The sequence below is a fragment of the Polyodon spathula genome, chromosome 6, assembly GCF_017654505.1.
Source record: "Polyodon spathula isolate WHYD16114869_AA chromosome 6, ASM1765450v1, whole genome shotgun sequence".
In the NCBI taxonomy this organism is placed as follows: Eukaryota; Metazoa; Chordata; class Actinopteri; order Acipenseriformes; family Polyodontidae; genus Polyodon; species Polyodon spathula.
Genome location: NC_054539.1, coordinates 28,524,413 through 28,546,143, shown reverse-complemented (window position 1 = coordinate 28,546,143; position 21,731 = coordinate 28,524,413). Strand labels below are relative to the sequence as shown.

At 36.0% G+C, this 21,731-nt stretch overlaps 1 protein-coding gene across 1 annotated transcript in view; it reads left to right on the top strand.

Annotated features, from left to right (window-relative positions):
* Positions 1-21,731, top strand: part of ush2a (Usher syndrome 2A (autosomal recessive, mild)) — a 378,004-nt gene that overhangs the window by 337,256 nt on the left and 19,017 nt on the right. The window contains exons 63-65 of the mRNA XM_041252711.1: positions 12,283-12,510; positions 12,929-14,448; positions 19,387-19,708. Coding sequence (XP_041108645.1) covers positions 12,283-12,510; positions 12,929-14,448; positions 19,387-19,708 — 2,070 coding nt within the window. The remainder of the gene's footprint in view (positions 1-12,282; positions 12,511-12,928; positions 14,449-19,386; positions 19,709-21,731) is intronic.

Below are 21,731 nucleotides of genomic sequence, written 5' to 3'. Positions count from 1 at the left end.
CCACAAACCTGATTTACCAGAGTAATTCTCCCAAATGTGCACGTGCATCGCCATTTCAGATGTAAACTGACCTGAATGGAAACCCCATGAATGTTGTTCTTGGCCACATGAGATGAAATGACATCCCATACAAACTGGTTAGGTATGTAATAAATTGTGATGTTGTGAAGTTTGGCAGCCTGCAAAGACGAGTTACCTCATTGATATGCAAAGAAGCAAGTGCTATACCCTACAGTATAACATAACATATTTTGATTAATATTGAGTTAGAATTCATATAGTGACCCAAGTGAAAAAAAAAAAAAAAAGAATCTGCTGGAGCACACCATTGACATATATATCGTTAACATATGTTATGTACTGTATTTTGGCAGACCATAAGTTCTGCTTTGACCTTTGTGTATGTCACTGGCAATTCATACTGAATGGAAATTGTGACCTTTAACCTACGGCATTTACATTTAATTGCCGCAAAGTGCTTCTGGTCATTTATCCATAAGCCTCAGCTGTATATTTATTAACTGGAAAATCAAGAAAGAAACACAGTGAGACAAGAAAGCTGTGACCTGTCAAAACATAGGGAATGATTTGTTAACCTTTGGTTTAAGCCAACCACAGTAACAGGTGCTGGATACTGTCTCCAGACAACTGACTTGAGAAAACAAGAGTGCTTATCGCTAAAGCAGTCCTTTTTTTTTCTTTATTTAAGTGCATTATAAATGTTAGCCCTGTCCCTTTTCATAGTGTTGTTTTCTTAGTACTGCAATGTAAATACTTTATGATAATTTTATTTTAACACATGTATTGATAGCAGGCTATCCTATCAGTACACATTGTTAATAGATAAGTGCTTTCTTTGTGGTATGATGGTGTGATAGACTAAGACCACAGTAATTGCAATGGGGTAGGACTGAAATGTTTATTTAAACAGTGTAGTATTTAAATGCTGTTATTGTTCACATATACAACTAGGTACTTCATGGATTTGCAAATAAAAATGCTGTTCACTAAATATACAAGCACACATTTTTACATATATTTAAGTATACTGTGTTAATTTTCTGATCTTTTTATTTGACATCGGTTTTTGCATTTTTTTTTTTTTATGTTCTATATATTAAAACAAGATGGTTGCAAGTAGACTGTTAAATATTGGATAATGAGTATACAAATATTAAAACAGTTCTGTCACTTTTTTCTAGGCTAGTCTAACTCTGATAAAACCCCTGTCGAAACCTTAGGAAATTAATTATCAAATGACTAACAGCATCCTACCTGATTCCATCATACATTCAAAACCACAGAGACTTCTAGAGGTCAAGAAATATAAAGGACAGCCAAGTGAAGATTGAGGCAACTGTAAATTAGAACATAAGAAAGGAGGTGCTAAAAAAGAGTGTCCAAGATGACTTTTATTAATTACAGTACTGCCCAGTTGCTGGTATGATAGCTGTAACATGTTTTGGATGCTATCCACAGGCCATTTAGTGAAATATATAATAAGCAGTACATGTAAAGTTCAACTGGGTACAATTTAACAGCAACAACAACACAAAACTGATTTAAAATAAATAAGCAACAGTTCTTTTATACAAATGTAATGTTTAATTTTGTGACAACTTCAGTGCTTATTACCTGGTCTGGTTTGATGGAATTAGAAACTGAAAGTGTTACAGAACACGACGCAAAGAGTACAAGAAATGCATTATGTTACCTTTGCTGTGTCTTGTGTTTCAGTATTGCAACATTATATTTTTAAACATATTGCCAACCTTTTTTTTAAAAAAGTATTACATATAATGGGTCATAAATCAAATGGGCTATACATTGCTTATCATTTATTTGGGAGCATGTGCCAGAAGAAAAAAAAAGTATTTTAAGGATCGCAGTGTATCCTGATCACACTACCTCCCTTGCATTCAGAAATGCACTTGAAGTTTGTAAAGTAATGTTTTTTTTTTTATATTCTGAACAATAGTATGTTAACTAAGAGTATACATTTTGATAAACCATTATGAATACAAAATAAATGAAAACATGGTATCGCCTAAATATGGAAGCATTACAATAAAATTACATTAAAAGTTTCTGATAACTTGTGAGAATAAAATATGGTATTTTTTCTTCTGATAAAAGTGCTTCCACAATTGAAGCAGCAATAGTATTTTGTTAAAATTCAGTTAAAAAAAAAAATGCCCCATTTTCCTGAGGGAATGTGGATTTATTCACTTACTGTGACAAATTTACTTAATCTGAGTTACATATTAAAAATGGTTTAAGTGTATAAAAGTTAATCAGTGTATTCCCAGGATTTTCTATTTTATACGGTTCATAGCTATGTTAAGAAGTTTAAGTCTGTGTAAAACGATAGCTGATGTAAGGGCCAGCCATCCCTCAGTGCTGGTGTCTAGCATGTGCCTTTTTTAAGGCTGGTATTGATCTCTCACTGAGCTGAGACTTCAGCACCATGCCAGACCACTTGATTAATGGATTGGTTGCTGTAAATGGACTGAATGAGGGTACAGAATGCAGGCGGTCCGCATTGCCAAACCAGTACCCGTCAAGACGTGCAAAAACACATCTCATTATGAAACCGTTATCAAGTGTACATGAAAAATTAATTGAGCTCAGTTTGATTTTGAAAAGAATCAGCTTTCAGCCTGGCGGTTTTTCCCCCTCCTGATCTTTCCAGATGTTGCACAGAGGCCCCTTGAGAAGCAGCAGTGGGAGATGTATTAATACATCGTATTGATTAGATCAAGACCCCTGACAGTCATTTGTAGAGATACCATCTGGCTGCTGTTCGAATTCCTTCACCGAAACAGGACGTGACACGTTATTAATCTCAACTCTTGGAATATAGACAGTTTGCCTTTCTGCAAAACCACATTCTTCTGTTCCGTAGGAGATGGAGACAGACCTGAAGGGTGCAGAAATTAAGGTTATTACACAAATTGAGCCATATGGTCCAAATATTTCAGCAGCGAAATTGCTAGGTAATAAAAATTGCTCCTGCCTTCCTAATGGTGTAAATTACAGTTTAACCATGGCTCTAATGATGTCCTTCTGCCACGCTTAACTACTGTTACATGAAGGACATTGTTTAAAAAATATTTTAAAAAGCAAATGCCAGCAGCCTGTTTACAATCTGTTAGTTTATCATTAAGAACACTTTCAAGATTGCATGAACATAATGAGACCCATTGTACCATGTCTTGCAGAAGAAAAGTAAATAATTAAAAAACGAAAGAGGGGCTTTAATCTAAGTTAGTGCAATCCTTAATGACAGGCAACAGTAGTTATCTATATGACTAAACCATGCTGATATATTAATAACTATTTAAAAAGAAACACTCTACTGAGGATCTACAGTATATGCATAATATCCATTTGCTGTTTTACAGAATGTGAGTTAGAAACAAGTTTTTTTTATGAAGTTAATGTAAATTCAGAAAAAAAAAAAAAAAAAAAATATATATATATATATATATATATATATATATATATATATATATATATATATATATATATATATATATATATATATATATATATAAGGACATTGTGCTTATTTCTGTGTCTCTTTTCCTTAACAAAAATATGACGTTTGGAAAGTGTGAATGATGGTACGCCCAAACAATTCTGTCCTAAAGAGTAGAATGCACCTTAGAAAAACACCCACACTACTTTAATGGGCTTCTTTGAAGGTTCCCCAGCTCTGATTCTGATATTTATTCAGATCCTGATCCAGCATAGCTACAGTACATTACAATCAGTGTCCTTAGTGGGACAACTGTACTGCCTGTAGAATTTATTTAAACACCAAGGGCCATATTCATAAAAGATGTAGTCATTTCCGGCCATTAAAAAAAAATACTGGACAGTATTTAACAGTGTGATTTATAAACCTGCTGCCTGGTTATTTTACTGGCCAGTAATGGTTTTAGGTGTGATTTACTGTCCTGGATTGTTACCGATAAATTGTATCTAGCCAATTGTGAGAGGTATGCAAATGACCCCTACTTTAAAATGTCAATGACATATACTGTCTGTTTACACCGTCACGTTATGGCTATGGGACATGTCTGGAGACAGGTCGTCCAAATGTTGTTTAATCTTTTGGTTTTGCTAAATTCAATTGCTGTTTCCATTTTATGCAGTTCTCTGCATAGATTACATTTAGATTTCATTTTGCTGTTAAGTCGTTAATGGGAAATTTTACATACCGCTACAATTCGTACCGGATTTAAAAGTATGTAGTATATTACAGTTAATGTGTCGTCTCTTTAGTTTTGGCAAGTGATATTTTCAAAATCATATTGTTCTGAATTAAAATACTACTTCTGTTAAAAAATATAGTGCTGTACCAACAAAACAAATACAGTACATCTAAATGGAAGCCTACTTATTTTAAAACACAGTCCTTTCAGATATGTATTTGATATTGGCCATTTTTGAGTGAACACAACAAAGATACAAGGCTTGGAACGGGACAACATGAAATTATCAGATATGCGTCACATGCGTTTAACCGTCACTGAAGTCAAAGTATTTTGGGGTCGGATATGTGAGTGCTGACTGTATTGTATTTTCATGCAGACTGCTGTTTTTAGCAATAATTAAATACAAAAGTTTCAGGTCTCCATGTGTTCATTTCATTTCTTCAAAAATGTATATACATTGATAGTTGAGTACTGGATGATACAAATAGTTTAAAACTATTTTAAAAAAGAATCACACCCCCATTTAATTTTATCTTTCAGGTTTTTTTTTTGTTTGTTTGTTTGTTTTTTTAATATCTAAATAAGCTGCCTTTGAGGCAAGATACATCTATTTTTTAATTTGGTGACCCCAACACATAACACAGTACAGATCACTACAGTATTGTAAAAGTAATATATTTTATCCTGCAAAGTTTAAGAAAAAAGAGACAATGAAGTACTCATATTTAAAATCAATGCTGTCTGTTGATAAGTGTGATAGATATATAAGCTATTTTACTTTATCACTGCTATTAGTTTAATAGAAGAAAAACAACACATTGATAAAAACATACGTTTTTCCTTCAGCAAAAGAGGCAAATGTCAGAGGGGCTGGGGGTGGGGTTGATACCTTTAAGTTTCTCCAAATGGTTTTATTTTCAAATTTCCTTTTTAACATTATCACTTTAAACAGAAAGGAACCTGTTAAAAATGTGTTAATTGTAAAATGACATTTCCTGCCTTGTCTATGCAGTTTATCAGTACCAATCAATGATAATGAGAAAGCATCTCCTGACAATCTGAAAACTTATTTGCGCATTTTAACTTAAAAAACATAAGAAACTTAAAGGGTTTGCCTACTTGGATTACTATTTACCACACTTACTAACTACTTAAGAAGGAAATTCCTGTTTTGTAATCAGGACAGCTTCTAAACAAACCTCAGAAATGCTATGGGTGATGTTGAGGGCTTAATGTATTGCACAAATTCAAAAATATTTAAAACATTCCATCCCGTTTAGGTTTTTTTTTTTTTTTTTTACCACAAAATATAAAATGCATGAGTCTTGTTTATTTTTTTATTTTTCATTTTTATAATTCAAGCAGAAACTGCAATAGGAAAAAGAATATCGAACAAATACCATGTCAAATTAAATGAGAGAGAGATTTTCAGCAATAATCAGCAATAAAATAGATTTTTTGTGAATTGTGAATCTCAAAATTAGATATTATATTATTATTGAAAAGCGACTGTATTTTGTATTATTATTTTTATGATTCAAGCAGAAACATGTCAAATTAAATGGTAAGAAATGTAATATGAAGTATGAAAAATACAAGTATAAGAAAAATGAAGTGACCATTTAATAAATAGAAATATTGATATACCGGTATGTAATGTTTTTTATACAGGAATGGCATGGTTTGCGAGAGAGAGAGAGAGAGAGAGAGAGAGAGAGAGAGAGAGAGAGAGAGAGAGAGAGAGAGAGAGAGAGAGAGAGAGATTTGTAGTATTTTTTATGATTTTTTCTTTTTACTATTAGCTTAAATCCATCTTCCTGGTCTGAGTAGTGATGAGTGATGTTTTTTGTTTTTTTAATGGTAAATGGCATTTATGCATCACCTAATAAAATACTGTCATGTTAATACATGTCATGTTAAACATGTCTGTTCATTTTGGAGCATTTTTGTCTCCAGAATTAGAAAATTTCAAGGGTGCCCCCCAAGTCTTACAGGAAATATGAAAGGGAGTTAATGTCTATTTTTGAAATTTCTAGCGAACACAAAGTTATCCCTCAAGGGTGAAAGAATCATCACAATAAAATCAACTGATATTGCAAAATAGAAGATAACACTGTAAGGGAAGCAGATTAATTTTGCCTCATATAAGATGACTATAATGGCCAAACAATGAAAACCTTGTTTGCGATTTAGGGTTAAGTGGTCTGTTGTATTTCTGATGCATTTAGAATTTCCTGTTTCTTCAGTGGTAATGCTAGTTTTAGACTTTTTTTTTTTCTTTCACCAATTATATGGCTGATTTCACAGACCCCTATTAACACTAATCTTGGACGACTATTTTACTCAAGTTGCTGAAAAGGTAGAAGGTACAGTATAATCCCTGTCATATTAGGGACAGCATCTCAGTGTGTGTGTGTTTATATATATATATATATATATATATATATATATATATATATATATATATATATATATATATATATATATATATGCTTCTATGCTTGGTGTTTGAGTGATGGAATACACAAAATACTAAGCATCTTAATTTCCTCTGCATTTCCTTGACAGTTTGTTTTTAAGCATCTTTGTATGGGGAAATCCACTCATGCCCAGTCAACATCTCATTTCATAAACAATCTGAGATACATACATTTTCAGCCTTACACTGGTTGTCATATTGTGGTCATATCTCATATTTCAGAGACCATTTTCAGTACTCTTTTCTTGTTTGCAAGGTTGTGTACATGTGACACAATATGGCTAACTATGAAAACAAGTTTTATCATCACTCTTGTTTGGCTGGCTAGCATATGTATTTTAATATATACCGCAGTATCAGTACTACGCATGTAATATAATCTAATTAGGTTTCTTGCTATTTAATTAAAATCTGCATTTAGGGGTAGATGCACTAAGATGGGCCAGTCGCAGTGCAAACATACCGCAATTTGCATTTCTGTTGCAACAATTCGCAAAGTGCACATTTTGTCGTATGTACTAAGAAAAAATATGTTAAATGAGGAGAGCCACAATATACTAATTTAAATATAGTTTGCGTCATCTTAGCATGCTCTCTAGCGAGTGTTGTGTGACATTTTTTCAAATAAAATAGTGGAAGTTGAGTTGTGGTTTGCTGCAGCAGAGGGTGCCTGAAGGATAACGTCCATGCATGCAAGGGTGCAAGAATCAAAATAACATTGTTTTTGCTAAATGTAAATGTCATCTGTACAGTGCATTCTGTTCTTTCTCCATTTTACCTATTTTAATACTGTTATAGCTATATAAAAAATGAAAGGCAGTTTAATCCCATCAGATTCTATAGTGGGGCCCCAACCTTCACCCCCAAAAAGCTTTTCATAATCATATAGTAACCCCTCGTTAAATCAGACATGTTTGTCTGATCCGACATAAGGAGGTCGGGTTTAAAAATAATAAAATCGCTCACACATACATTTACAGTTCTTGATGTATTTTAAATATAAATCATTGCGCTGAAGTAACACTAATGTGTTTTGGGTCCGCTACACATTACATTATGTAAAAATATAAATGTGTACAGTCAGCCTATACAGTATACAGTACAGTAGTAAAATCTAATTAAAACCTAGCACACTTTTTTTTTTTACTTTAGCCTACTGGTAACACAAAATAAATCATGCTGCTGCTGCACTGTACATATTGCTGTACAATACGAATAAAAGATTATTTTAAATTGAAACTAAGGGATTTTAGGTTTTTTTTTATTTTATTTTAATTATTATTTTTAACTTGGTCTAGTAGCCTAGACAGTTAACACACAATAGATCACGAACCTATACAGATGCTCAGAATGAGCTGGAGGTGTTAGTGGCACATGTGTGAAGTCTATTGCTCCCAACACACTGGAAAAACCAGAAATGTCATAGAAATGTGTTTTCAAGGTTTGTAAGTACACCCTGACTTTAGTGAAAATTAGGTACTTGGGTGTTCCTCTCAAAAATACATTGAGCACAACAGGCAACACGCGAGAAAAAGCAGACTGAGAAATGCCAGCAACAATTGCAGACTGTTTAAAACATGCTTTCAAAAGTTCTTAACAAACTGATGCAATTGTAAGTGTCTCAGTTGCCCGAAGATTTAGTACATCTAAATATTTTTGATCCCTCATTTGCACTCTCATCTCCACCCTGTTTTTGTAAATTTCTGCAGGAACGCCCAGAATTACGTATTCATTTAAGGATAAAGTGCAAATAAGAACTGCGGCTGCAAAGCATTCATTAAAATGGTGCTAACAGCGTTGCGTTTGCTTAGTACATTTCACGCTACACTTCCGACTGGTTTGCATGTGGTTTGCAATGATAGCGACAGATGCAGTACTTTAGTACATCTACCCCTTAGTGTTTTATATTAGTACAATATCCAACTTATTGCACAACCAATTGCAAAAGTAGTCACAAGTAGGCTTAATCTTAACATGATCTGACTGTAAATATTTAATACATGTGGCTCTTAATTAAAATCAGCATGGTCAGATTTATTATGGGGCAAATGTCTTGTTCGTCTGATTAAATCAACATAATTTTGTTTACAAATACACATGGTTAGTCTTAATTAAAATCATACATTTTCCCTAGATAATTTCGTTGTTGTTTGTGGGGGAAAAATTAGATGGAAAATTGTTGAGGCAAAATGATTGTCTTTATTGTACAACAACAGCACCTTTTAAAATCTAAATAATTAGTCCGTTGCAAACCTTGTCATACGTTGCTTGGAGCCAGATAATTAATTGCTTATTTCCCCTAGAGTTATATATTTGATGTTTCTTTGTAATGATATACAGTTTTAAATATATATATATATATATATATATATATATTTAGACAATGTATGTAGTGTATACATTTAAACAGTGCATACCCTTTAATGCCTATCCTATTCGTGGGACTACATGCTACATGCCCTTCACTCAGACAAAATGCTTAAATATTCAATCACTCTTCAGATATATACATGTCATACCAGAAGTATTTGAAAGTGTCATCAGTGCCACCATGCTCCTTGATAATTTAGTATGTAAAGTGTACTGTACACATTCTTATATATTTTATTATAGTATACTTTGCTTTGAATTTACTTAAAATCATTGTAAGTGTAATGGTAAATGGAACTCATTTTAAAGAGACATACCGGCATGTAAAATGTATTCTTATTTTTCACATTTTAAACTACAAACACTGACAATAGTATTTGCACATTGATTGCACTTTAAAAGAATAACAGTTAGAGGTTTGTTAATATTTTATTTTTATTTTTTTAAGAATTTTTTTGTTCCTTTTTTGCAATCTACAGTAAGCTATTGGTTCTCATTTAACAGTATTAACTATTCTGCTAATGACAACTTAAACACTTCCACTTTCAGGGATCTAAGCCATAAACATTTATTTAGAAATCTATAATAAAATCAATTCCGTTAGTTGTTTTTTAATGGCTGCCTGGAGTGTCTTGGATGACTGAATGCAGGTTGTTAATCATTAGGTATCCATGTTTAACAAAGTGTTTGATAGTATTGCCATCTAGGGGCAGGACAGAAGTCTCCACGCTGAAATAAACTGTAATTAAACAGCTGTTGCTATTGACAATGTGCATATGTTTTGTTTTTTATAGTCCACATGCTTTCCATATCTCTCAGCATAAATATACCTTTAAAAGTCCCAGAGCTTCCAACAACTAAATTGATTTGTATGTATAATCTGTTTGGGGAAGATTACTGTTTGTGCTGAAGCTTATGTTTTTTAGTTTTTATTTATTTATTTTTTTTTTATTATTATTTATTTTATTTTTTTTGCACTGGTTAAGTAGGTAACCAGTTCTGTATTATTAATCTTGTCAGTAGTGGCAGTTTTACAACTGTAAAGAAAATAATCCCTTCATTGTGCATATATTTTGACATGTGCTTGCTGATCTTAACTTTCCATTTTTATGCTAATCAGTTGACATTAAGTTGAATGTGTGTTGTAATGATATTGTGGGCATTTAAATACTGTATACCGTGTCCTGCTAATGATAGAAATGTAAAGATAGAATGTTAGACTAATATCCTGTGGTGTTAAATTCCATTTAACTATGTTACAGTTGCTTGTACCATACTGTCTATATGGTATTACTTACTCTAATAATTAATGTTCTACAATGTGCAGCAAGAAAACACAAGCACCTAATGTAGATTAAGATTTTGTAAAACAAAAACGGTTTACTGAATTTGAAACAGAGAACAAGAAACTAGAACAATTGAAAAGAGCAGAATAACAATAACAAAAAATGCTACTCGCAGTAGATTTTTTTAAGAAGCCCTGTCTTGTACCAAAAACAGTTTTAAGTAATCAAGGTCTGTAGCAACAAGTGGACTCACTCTCTGCACTCCTCCGCAACAGGAAACAAGTCCAACAGTCAAAATTCTAAGGTTAAAAACATATTTTATTAAATGACAAACCGTTTCAGTCCTCCAGACCATCACCAATGCCTCAGAGTCAAATGAGCCACAGTGCCCAAACACCCAACATCGAGGCGGCAAACACTGCACACGAGCAGCCCCCCACCAAGGAAAAACAACCAGCAACCACCAATGAACTGCAGTTCAGACCTACACGACTAGACACAACACACAAACACCACATACGATTGAATATCAAAAACAAAGCAAAGAGCAAAAAACAAAAAAGAAAAAACTAAAAACAAGATAACAACAACGAAGTTGGGGGGAGAAAAGCGCATTCAATAAACAACCAGAATATTTGTCCAAAGATACATAAATGGCAGATAATAAAGAACAAACATATTATACTGGTACATATCTGTGTCAAATTAGTATGCACACACATGTACACACACATATGCATATATGCATATGTACATATGCACATATATACACACACACACACACACACCTCAATCCATGCAAATTACAAATACTGTAGACTATCAAAGAAAACAGGACAAACCAACACCTTCGTTCAGCCCTGCAGGTTGCATTGTTTTAAAGTAAAAAAAAAAATCCATTTAGATTCACATTGTAGCAGTTTTTGACTGTAATAAATTCTCAATAGCACAGAAGTTTAAGTTTGAAACAGAGTGTTGCCCATCTATAAAGCATCTCGCTATTGGGGATTAGAATAGAACTCTTGTGTTTGTTGATACGTATCTGAAGCTGTCGATTGGTCTTTTTGGCATTTTCACAAGCCGCACAATTGCGGCAGGGGAAAAAAACAGTAGACCCACCCAAAGTGCCAAATCTGTTCTTACTAGCATATGTATCGGCATGTACCAAAGTATCTCTCAAGTTCATTCCCCTAGAATATGCAAAGAGCAGCAGGGTATTAAAAATCTTTTTATCAGTATTGTCTGTAGATAAGACATGCCAGTGTTTTTTTTCAAAATGCTTTTAGATATGTGAAGTATATGTTGTACAGAAAACACAGGATAAATTGTCCTTATTGGTCTTTGTAGCAATAAGAAGTTGAGATCTATCTTATAAACGTACCCTTCTTAGTGCCTTGTTCAGCCAATATTTTGAATGCCTTTTCACAAGAAATTGTTCATAGAGCCTCTGGACTTCAAATTCAGAATCTTCATCTTTTGTACAAGTACAGGTCAACTTGATTATCATTTGGTTACGACATGGCACTAGTCTTGAGACATGATGCTGTTAGAGATTCTGACCCCTGCTGGTGAGACAAGAGTTAATGCACACATAACTGCTCCTTCAGATGTGTCTTTCTCTTTTGTACAGTGGTCAATATGCTTGTCAGGCGCAGCCGATCATTACGAATCTTAAAGAGGGAGTAACAGGCAATGTTGTATGTCGTTATGCATAACATCCACTACAGGTGAGACAAAGTTTAAAGTTCTATAGCTGCTCATTTACATGAGCCTGGATCCTTATTAAACTTGGTGAGAGGGATATCATTGGAGATCAAACCAAAAAGCACCCTAAGTTGGCACCTTTAAAGCCAAAAGAGAAGACCTCAAAGACAAACAATGCAAACATTGAATATTTAAAATATGTCGTTTTCCTTTTTTTCAGGGAACAAACAACCAAGCTCACGTTTTTGGTCTAGAGCCCTTTACAACATACAACATCCACGTTGTAGCTGTTAACAGTGCCGGACAAGTCACAAGCCCATGGACCTCAGTGCGTACCCTTGAGGCATCACCCAGTGGACTCAACAACTTTACTGTAGAGAAGAGAGAAAATGGTAGAGCACTGCTGCTAAAATGGTCTGAACCCCTGGAACCTAATGGAGTAATCAAGGTATGTTCAATAATGTGATTTTTAGTACAAATGATGATGATAACGTTACAAGAATTAATCATGTATTGATTGGAAGAGCACTCTGAGCTTTTCTTAATCTTTGCTTGAGCAAACAAAAAAGACAATGTCTTTCCTTAAAACTAATGATATGATAAATTGTTTAAGAAATGCCAATTTCCCAATGTTGTAAATCAAGGCAACATCACATTTTCAACTGTCTGCTGCTTAAATTAGTTGGGATTTCATGTATGTGTTTTAATTGATTTCCAGATTAAAGTGAAATACATCATTAGTATGGTTATTCTGTTAGATAATAATGCAGTAATATGTTTTAAATATTTGAATTACTTTTTTGTGCTTTTAATCAATATGTTATGACACCCACAAACTTTTTAACTTTGCATATTTTCATTCACAGACATACAATATCTTCAGTGATGACAATCTAGAATTCAGTGGCCTGTCTCGTCAGTTCCATTTCAGGCGTCTTGAGCCCTATACAGTATACACTCTAGTTCTGGAGGCCTGCACTAGCGCTGGTTGTACCAGATCAGCTTCCCAGCCGATCAGAACTGACGAAGCTCCTCCCTCTTCCCAGCCTGCCCCTGTGGCCCAGTCAGTTAATACCACCAGCATTGAACTGACATGGGCACAACCCACACACCCAAATGGGAAAATATCTGAATACCAAATTATCGTCAGGAATAATCAGGGAAGCCGACTTGGCAATGCAGAAGTACTTATGCAGGAGGAGAAAATCTTGTTCACTGAATACAGTACAGAAAAGGATACATTTTTGTATAATGTGACAGACTTAAAAGCATGGACAAAGTATGAATTCAAAATCCGATCTTGGAATACAGCAGGGTACACAGATAGTTCATGGATAATGGTAGAGACCAAGCAGGCTCAACCAAAAGGTCTTGCTGCTCCAAGAGTTCATCATTTGGAAGATAATCCTCATAATTTGTTCATCACTTGGACCCCTCCAGAAGAAATCAATGGGGTTCTCCAGTACTATCGATTACAGAGAGACAACATTACCTTCCCCTTCAGCTTTGATACCGCCACAGTTAACTATACAGACGAGGACCTGATGGCTTACACTATGTATAGCTATGCAATTATTGCTTGTACTATGGGAGGGTGTACCACCAGTTTGCCTGCCACAATCAGAACTCTTGAGACAGCACCTTCATCTGTAGGCCTTCCAAAACTTATCACTATTAGTGCAACTGAAATAAATGTTTCATGGTCTGCACCACTGATTCAGAATGGTGAAATAACTAAATATACACTGTTAACGAATGGTGAACAACGCTATACTGGTAAAGGACTATTCAGTCTGATTTCTAGTTTACAGCCGTACACAGAGTATCAGTTTATCTTAATTGTATGTACAAATGGAGGATGTACCTCAAGCCCACCTGCATCAGCAAGAACACATGAAGCACCACCTACAAACATGAGAGCACCAAGGCTAAAAGTAACTGGGTCAGAGTCGGTAGAGGTTACTTGGGAACAACCAACTTATCCCAATGGGGAGGTCAAATCTTATGAACTAAGGAGGGATGGTGATCTCATATATGTTGGTTTGGAGACCCGTTATCATGACTTTACCTTAATGCCAGGCATTGAGTATACCTACACAGTTACTGCAAACAATATTAAAGGAAGCATCACTAGCCCCATAGCTAGAGCAAGGACAAATCCATCTGCTCCATCTGGTGTATCACCTCCAAAATTGCAACCATCAAGTCTAAGTGATATCTTTGTGATGTGGGACCCTCCTGCTCGATCCAACGGAGAGATTATGAACTACACTGTTTTCAGAAGGGATCCTGCAGAGGCAAAAATCATAACAATCACCTTTCCTTCTTACCATCCATCCTATTTTAGCCGCTCATATACATTATCTGGTCTTAAACCATATTACAGGTGAGTAATAATATCATCATAACTTTTCTTTTATTGGTCTTGGCTGGTGCAGAATTATAGTTGTTTATAATGTTTTTAAAATGTTGACCACAACCTAACATTTCCACCTTTGCCCAGATACATCAGCTGATATAAATCGGTGATGTTGTAAGGTTGGTACAAAGTATAGTATTTAAAGATTTCTATGTTACCATTTTAGAGTTTGGTATCCTGCTAAGAGAATATGTTTTACAAAATCTCAAAATCTCCTTCAGTATCTCATAAAAGGTACCTTTTCAAATTAAACATGTTTGAAGGGCCAATTGAACACCTGCATTGTCTCTGCAATAGCCCAATCATAATTTAGCTGGGTGGGACATAAATTATGTCTGTTTCAGGTGCAGGTACCGACTGTAAATTTAACCAATAGGAGTGTCAAGTATCTGCCAAGTTTTATGCAGCTGTCCAATCATAATCAAGCAGAGGCTGTTCACAGTATTCTGCATGAAAGTCGAGTGAGTAGCCAAAGGGAAAGTGAAAGATCTGACAGCTGTCCAATCATTCGTGAGCAGAGGCTGGGTGTTAATATGTTAGTAAGCACTGAATTTCACTGACTGTTATTGAGAAAAATAATAGATTTCAGTATTTAGAATTACATTTTCTATCTCTGTATTTTTTTATTTTATTTCACCAGACAAGGGAAACATCATGGTAGATTTAGTTACGAATCCACTTTCCCTGAATAATTGTACTGGATAAGAGCGATCTTTAAAATAGAGTAGTGTTGACAAAATTGTCAAATTGAAACAAAGCGAGATGCATTGTACACTTTTTTTTTTTATTTTAGTTTATTCACGTGTATCTGTGTAAACATGCTATTTAAAAATATTTGCATTTCGTATTTTATGCAAATTATTTAAAGAATAAGCGCACATGCACAATTACTACCTGCGAGAAGGCACTGTATAAGATAAGAACCTATGCAATAGTCAGCATGCCTGCAAACAGCCAAGTAAGATCAATTTATGCCCGTCCCAAAATTACTTTGAGGACCACTGCTCTAGATTATAGTAAGGAGCTTATCAGTCGCATCTTCTAGAGTTCACAGGATCAGTACAGATGACCTTCCTTCCCACTCCCTTCCTCTGTATTTCTCTTTTTTTTTTACCAACCAGCCAGAATAGTAGAAAACAATACAGTATTTTAAACTGCCCCCTGGGATAAAGCTGTCTGTCCAGTTGTCACATAGTGTAGCATATCTAAAGAAAGGCTTAATGTATATGTCACATTTATATTTTTACAATTTATGATACTGGTACAATAGCGCTCATTTTGGGTTTCCTTTCAGTACGAAATGTAACCATTACTAAATGAGTGCTTACCTCCTAAAGACCCGAATCCTGAATATTGTATACCAAAGCTGTTCACCAAGCCTGCAAACGCAGTCACGTCCTGCCCCCGAGGGCACAAAAGGACTGCACTCACAGATCTCGGCACCATTTTTCCTTTCAAGACTGACCTGATCGGAGAAGCTTGTTCATCTGTATACATTTTGCATTTATTGTGTTTTTACACAAATTGTATATGATGTTTAAACTAATCGCAGTAATCACTTTTATTAATTATGTGTATTGTGTGCACTACAGCCTGTTGCTTGTTACGTCCCACTACGCCTTGTGCCCCGGGTGAAGCCAGGGGCTCGAGTCGTTCCTTCCCAAGGATCCAGCAACATATGTCGACAGACTTGTGCTCTTCTCCCAGGCTGCATATCTCTGGCTGGAGCTTATTTTATTTCTTGTTTTAGCTTTTTAGCATAAAACATACAAGATGTTTTATGTTATTTATGTAATTGTTTAATTACTGTTTTCTCTTTGTGTGTTCAGTTGTTTTTACAGATACTGCGCGCAGGCCTGTCTGTAACATGATGCTCAGCACACGTGCAGCAAGAGCTCCGTCTGCAGCACTGTGCAGGCTGGGATTACTCACTTTGTTTGTTGTTGCTTGTAATTTCAACCACAGTGTCTTAATGCCGTTTTGGTGACAGCTTTTAGCATCACCATTATGAAGGCTGTTAGTCCAGTCTAACAAGCAGTCTTCCCTCAGTCTCGTGTGTGGTACTGACTGATTTTTTCCCTGTACGTTGCCACCTGCGGTCACTGTGACCGTACTGAACCGGTACGGAGGTCACCAACTCTCTCCCATCCTGACCTGGTACCGTGACCGAACCAGTACCGAACTGTCCCATTACGATACCCGTACTGGCCTGGTACTAAAGTCACCGGTACCGACCAGATTCCGACCCAGTACTGTACCACAATGACCTGGTATTAAAGTCACCGAACCAGTACTGAACTGACACAGTACTAAAGTCGCTAAACCGATATTGATCCTTGGTTCTATGTGGTGAAAAAGCCTCAGAATTAGTACCGAACTGGCCTAGTGCCGACCAGGTTCCAAACCAGTCTTGCACCAGTCCTGAACCAGTACCGATCTGGTGTTAAATACACAAAAACAGTACCAAACTAGTCTGCTACCAGCCGGTGCTTAAGTCACCAGTCCGGTACCAAACCAGTCCCTCTGGGGTCTTGACCTGCCTGGTCCATAACTATAAGCAGATTGAGGCAGCACCTCTACGACTGTATCAGAACACTACACTGCATTGCATGCTGCTTGCACTTAGATCGGCCAGGGTATCCTCTGCTTACTGTGCACCAGTGACCCCTGTAGTCTGGCTGGGCTCCTGCGGGCTTGCCTGTAAGCTGCCCAGAGCTGCATTGTCATCCGATGCTGTAGCTCTGAGGTGCCTGCATGGTGGGTCTGCAGTGTGAAAAGAAGCGATTGTCTGAAGGCACACGCTTCGGAGAAAACGTGTGTTCGTCTTCGACGCTTCCACGTGGTAGCAGTGGTAGGGAGAAAATACAAAAAATAATTGGATATTCTGAATTGGGAGAAAATACAATTACAAAATTTGTTTGTACAAATACAAAAACAAAAAAAATTGAAAGACCAATACACTGCTTCCATTTTGGAGGGTGGTAGGAACAATTTAATAAAGTGCACAAAGATCTTTTTATTTGATATTGTATTTATTTGTGAGATCTCACTATCACTGTTATTGCTCATGACCATTTCTATGTTGATGTGCATTGTGATTTTGAAACTACTGACCCTGCTTACCCGTGCAAAGGGTAAGTACTGGGTTACATAAGCAACATGTCTCTGTTTTGAAATAATACAACATTAAAAGATACTATGAAGCAAACCATGGCAAGAAATATGATAAATATACAGGAACATTACATGAAGATAAGTACTTTGAATTAGTACAGTCATTGAAAAAGCAGCAATTGATGTTTACTAACGCTTGTAGCTGTTAAGGTGTTTCTTCAAAACCATTTTCTGATGGAGAGTTTTTGAAGAAATGCTGCTAAAAGCTGCTGAAATAGTGTGGCCTGAGAAGCAGGAAGCTTTCTCCATCATGAATATCAACAAATCAAAATCATATTCTCAACCCAATTTACCCGGATTTTCATTTTGAAATCCAGTCTTTCTGGGACTGTCTGGCAATAGCTCCTGTTGTTTCCCGGTTGATGGACACCCTATATAGGTGCAGAGAATCTGGGCCTGGCCTAGTTTCCGCTGGTTGAGGTTTCTATTGCCGCCCTGGTGCAGACCCTAGTTTAGCGTTCCTATCTAAGGACGCTGCCTACCCTAACAAGCAGTGCCGAGTCTCTGAGGTGAGCCTATTCAGCCATTCAAAGCGGCTTTCTTGCTCACTATCACCTTGTGGCAGGGTGCCCCACCCCTGTGGGTATTTTGTGTTTTATGTTTTATGTTGTCTGTTGTATGTGTGCGTACGTATTGGTGCATGGAGTGTGGGCTATCATGAGTGATTTAAAATATATAGTTGTATTTAGGCACAGGAGTTCTGAATGGTACGCACGGGCCAGCCTTCAGCTTTCAGCCTTCACCTTTAAAGGAGGCTGTGTAGTCCAGCGTTTAAGAAACGGGCTTGCAACCAGGAGGTTCCCAGTTTAAATCCCAGCTTAACCACTGACTCACTGTGTGACCCTGAGCAAGTCACTTAACCTCCTTGTGCTCCATCTTTCGGTGAGACGTTGTTGTAAGTGACTCTGCAACAGTTCACACACCCTAGTCTTGTATCTTGTAAAGCGCTTTGTGATGGTGGTCCACTATGAAAGGTGCTATATAAAAATGAAAAATTATTACTTATTATTATTATTATTAGCCTTGTAGCATACCAGTTGTCTACAATCTTACCCATGCGACAGCGTTGGTACACTCACCCAGTCGGTTATGGTTACATTTCGTACTTGGAAGGGAACATTATTATCATAATCCTGTGTGGCATGGACAGGGTAAATGTCTCTGCCAGCAACCACAGGTATGGCCACTTTCCAGTTAGTGCAGATTGGTGCTAAGTGCAGAGTGGCCATCTGTACAAAAGCAGGCAGAAATCCTGTGTCCTAGAGAAAAGAAGTTGGTGAGTTTTGAATCTGGGTTGTTGCTGTGTTACTATATATCTGTGAGTAGTGAAGGTGAATGCTCAGCCTCCAAACTGTGTTTAATTTGAACATTTTGTTTCGGCCCTTGCACCCTTTTGTTTGTATTTTGTGTTATTTTGTTTATTAAATGTGCGCTTTAGTGCTTCAACTGCAGCTTCCTTGTCTCTTTCTGCTACACCCTAGTTCCTTGAAATAGAAATGTAACCATTAACCTTGAAGGTCGCTGCCTCCATGATTGCAGCTGGCTTGAAGGAAAAATGTCTCAGTGAGTAGCTTTGGTATATAATAGTCAGGATTCGGGTCTTTAGGAGGTAAATACCCATTTGGCACCAAAACACGAAAAAACAATACTGGGGTATGTGGTCATTTGTTTAAAATAGTCATTTGTTTAAAATAGTTAGTTGTTAAAACACTGCTTGCTTTTATTTTCAAGATACGAAGTAAGAATTGAAGCTTGCACTGTTTTGGGCTGCGCTTCAAGCGATTGGGCATCAACACAGACATTGGAAGCCCCACCTGCAAATCAGACTGCCCCTCTCATAGAACTCCACACTGACTCTGATGGATTTCAGTCAGTGCTTCTCGTGTCATGGCCAATGCCACAGCAACCCAATGGAAAGATCCTGTACTTTGAGCTTTACAGAAGACAAGTTACCAACCCCCCAACCAGCTCAGGATTGGTCCTGATTTACAAGGATGTATTAACATCATTCCGGGATGCAACATTACAGCCATTCACAGAATATGAATATCAGGTATAGTCATGTTATCCAGTATTTCCCCAATAAACACAATGTTTGGAAACAGATTGTTACTGATGTACATATTTCCATAAGGCAATTTCATACTTTAATTTCAATACATGCCTTGATTACCAATCTTAAACTCAATAGATGTTTTTATGTATGTATGTCTTTCTTTCTTTCTTTTGATTTATTTTGTGATGACTTAAATAGTTTAATATCCATGGTGAGCATTTAGTCTCATCTTATACCTGTATTACTTCTCAAATTATAATTTTATAGATTTCAAATAACTGAGCATGTACAGCTACATAAAGAACATATAAAAATAAGGTTATAGCTACCAGATTTCCCTTTTTACGATATAGTATTTACAGAAATCACTTGGCTAAAAATGTTCATCCAATAAGAGAGCACTTACTGTACAAGAGTTATGTCTCCTCCTGTTTAGTTTTCACCTAGGGACTTGGTAGGAAAACAGCCAGCATGGATTCAAATGGCTGTCTATTAAAATAGGCTGTAAAGATATCAAGCGGAACAGCAGATGTTTTAATCAGTATCGTATTTGTTTAAGTTTTTAGAGGAGGTTCACTATTGAACTGGCATGGCCAGGTTGTTGTTTTATACAGTTATGTTCTAAGGCACATTTATCATTTATAAGAGTGCAGATGCACTTCGCTTACCTCTGTGCAGCAAGTTTATAGCAGGTAAAGACTTGCATTCCCTTTGCTGCTCAACCAATAAAAAAACAGCTTTATTGAAACATCGTGGTCATATTTGTAGACCTTCATTTTGATCAAATTAAGATGTTTTTACTGTATTGAAAAACAGATGGTCAGCAAATGTTCTGACTTAAATAATAAAACATCAATATTAACTGTCCCTTTTAGTAATAGCAATAATTATCTATTGTAACAACCGTTGATACGTTTTCCTGGTATGTCCGAACTACATTTTTCTTTGCCCTCTACATGTTTCTTACCGTGCTCTACCTTTTTCAACTTTTAAAATGATCACTGGTTATACATACTTATTCTAAGTACTGGTTTACCCAGACGCTGTTGGTTATAATGGAGTACACCTGTATTAACTGGTAACAATAAAGAGCATGTCAAATCCCTTAGGAGAACTTAAAATGAAAACCACGTTGTGTTGCATTTTTTTTTATGCTACTGCATTAATCTACTTGGGATTGCTCCCTATGCACTTCTGTTATCCATTACTCACTTTTATTTTACAGACTCAAGATCCACTGATTTAATGACCAGAACATGTGGATAAACATGTCAAAATAATGTATTTGGTGTTATGAAATGTACCTTAAAACAGCAATAATAAGCAGTGAGGCTGAATATGAGGGTTTACTGTCCTGGGGATCCCAACTCCTTTTTTTTTTATCTAAAACTCCCTGTATTGATTGTGGAAAATATTTATGTTGCATTACCTTGATACTTACAGTAGGAGTGCTAGAGTGCAGTGTTTCCAGATTAAGGCCATTTATCACATAAACTGTTTGACAGAAGTTTAGTTTCTTTTTGACTCTCTGTCAAACTTGTTATTACATTCCACTAAAACACAATATTAGATGTGATACATCTGAACAGATTATGACATTTTGGAAGTCTGTTATTCCCTATGACTGTAGTCGGTCTTGGAAATGATGTGCTGCGTGGCACTGTTCTGATGCCTGTGAAAGAGTGAAGCTGGTCCCAAGATCATGGGATCACATGAGTCCTCCAGGGTATGTCCCCTCTTAAAGTAAAACATGTCATCAGTGTCAGACCTCATTATGGCCTTCCTTATTGTTTATTTCATGTCAAACTTATTTACACAACGTCCATACATAAGTTATGTAGTTTTATTATTAAATTGAATAATTAGTTAAATATAGCAGTTAGTAAGATTTTTCTAGAAGAAAATAATCTTGTAGAGCCATTTGTTGTTTATTTTCCCATAGACTGGCTGAATAGCCACTCAGGCAAGTCTTGTATTTGATATGAGCAGATATTTATATAGGTGACATAACTTATAAGTT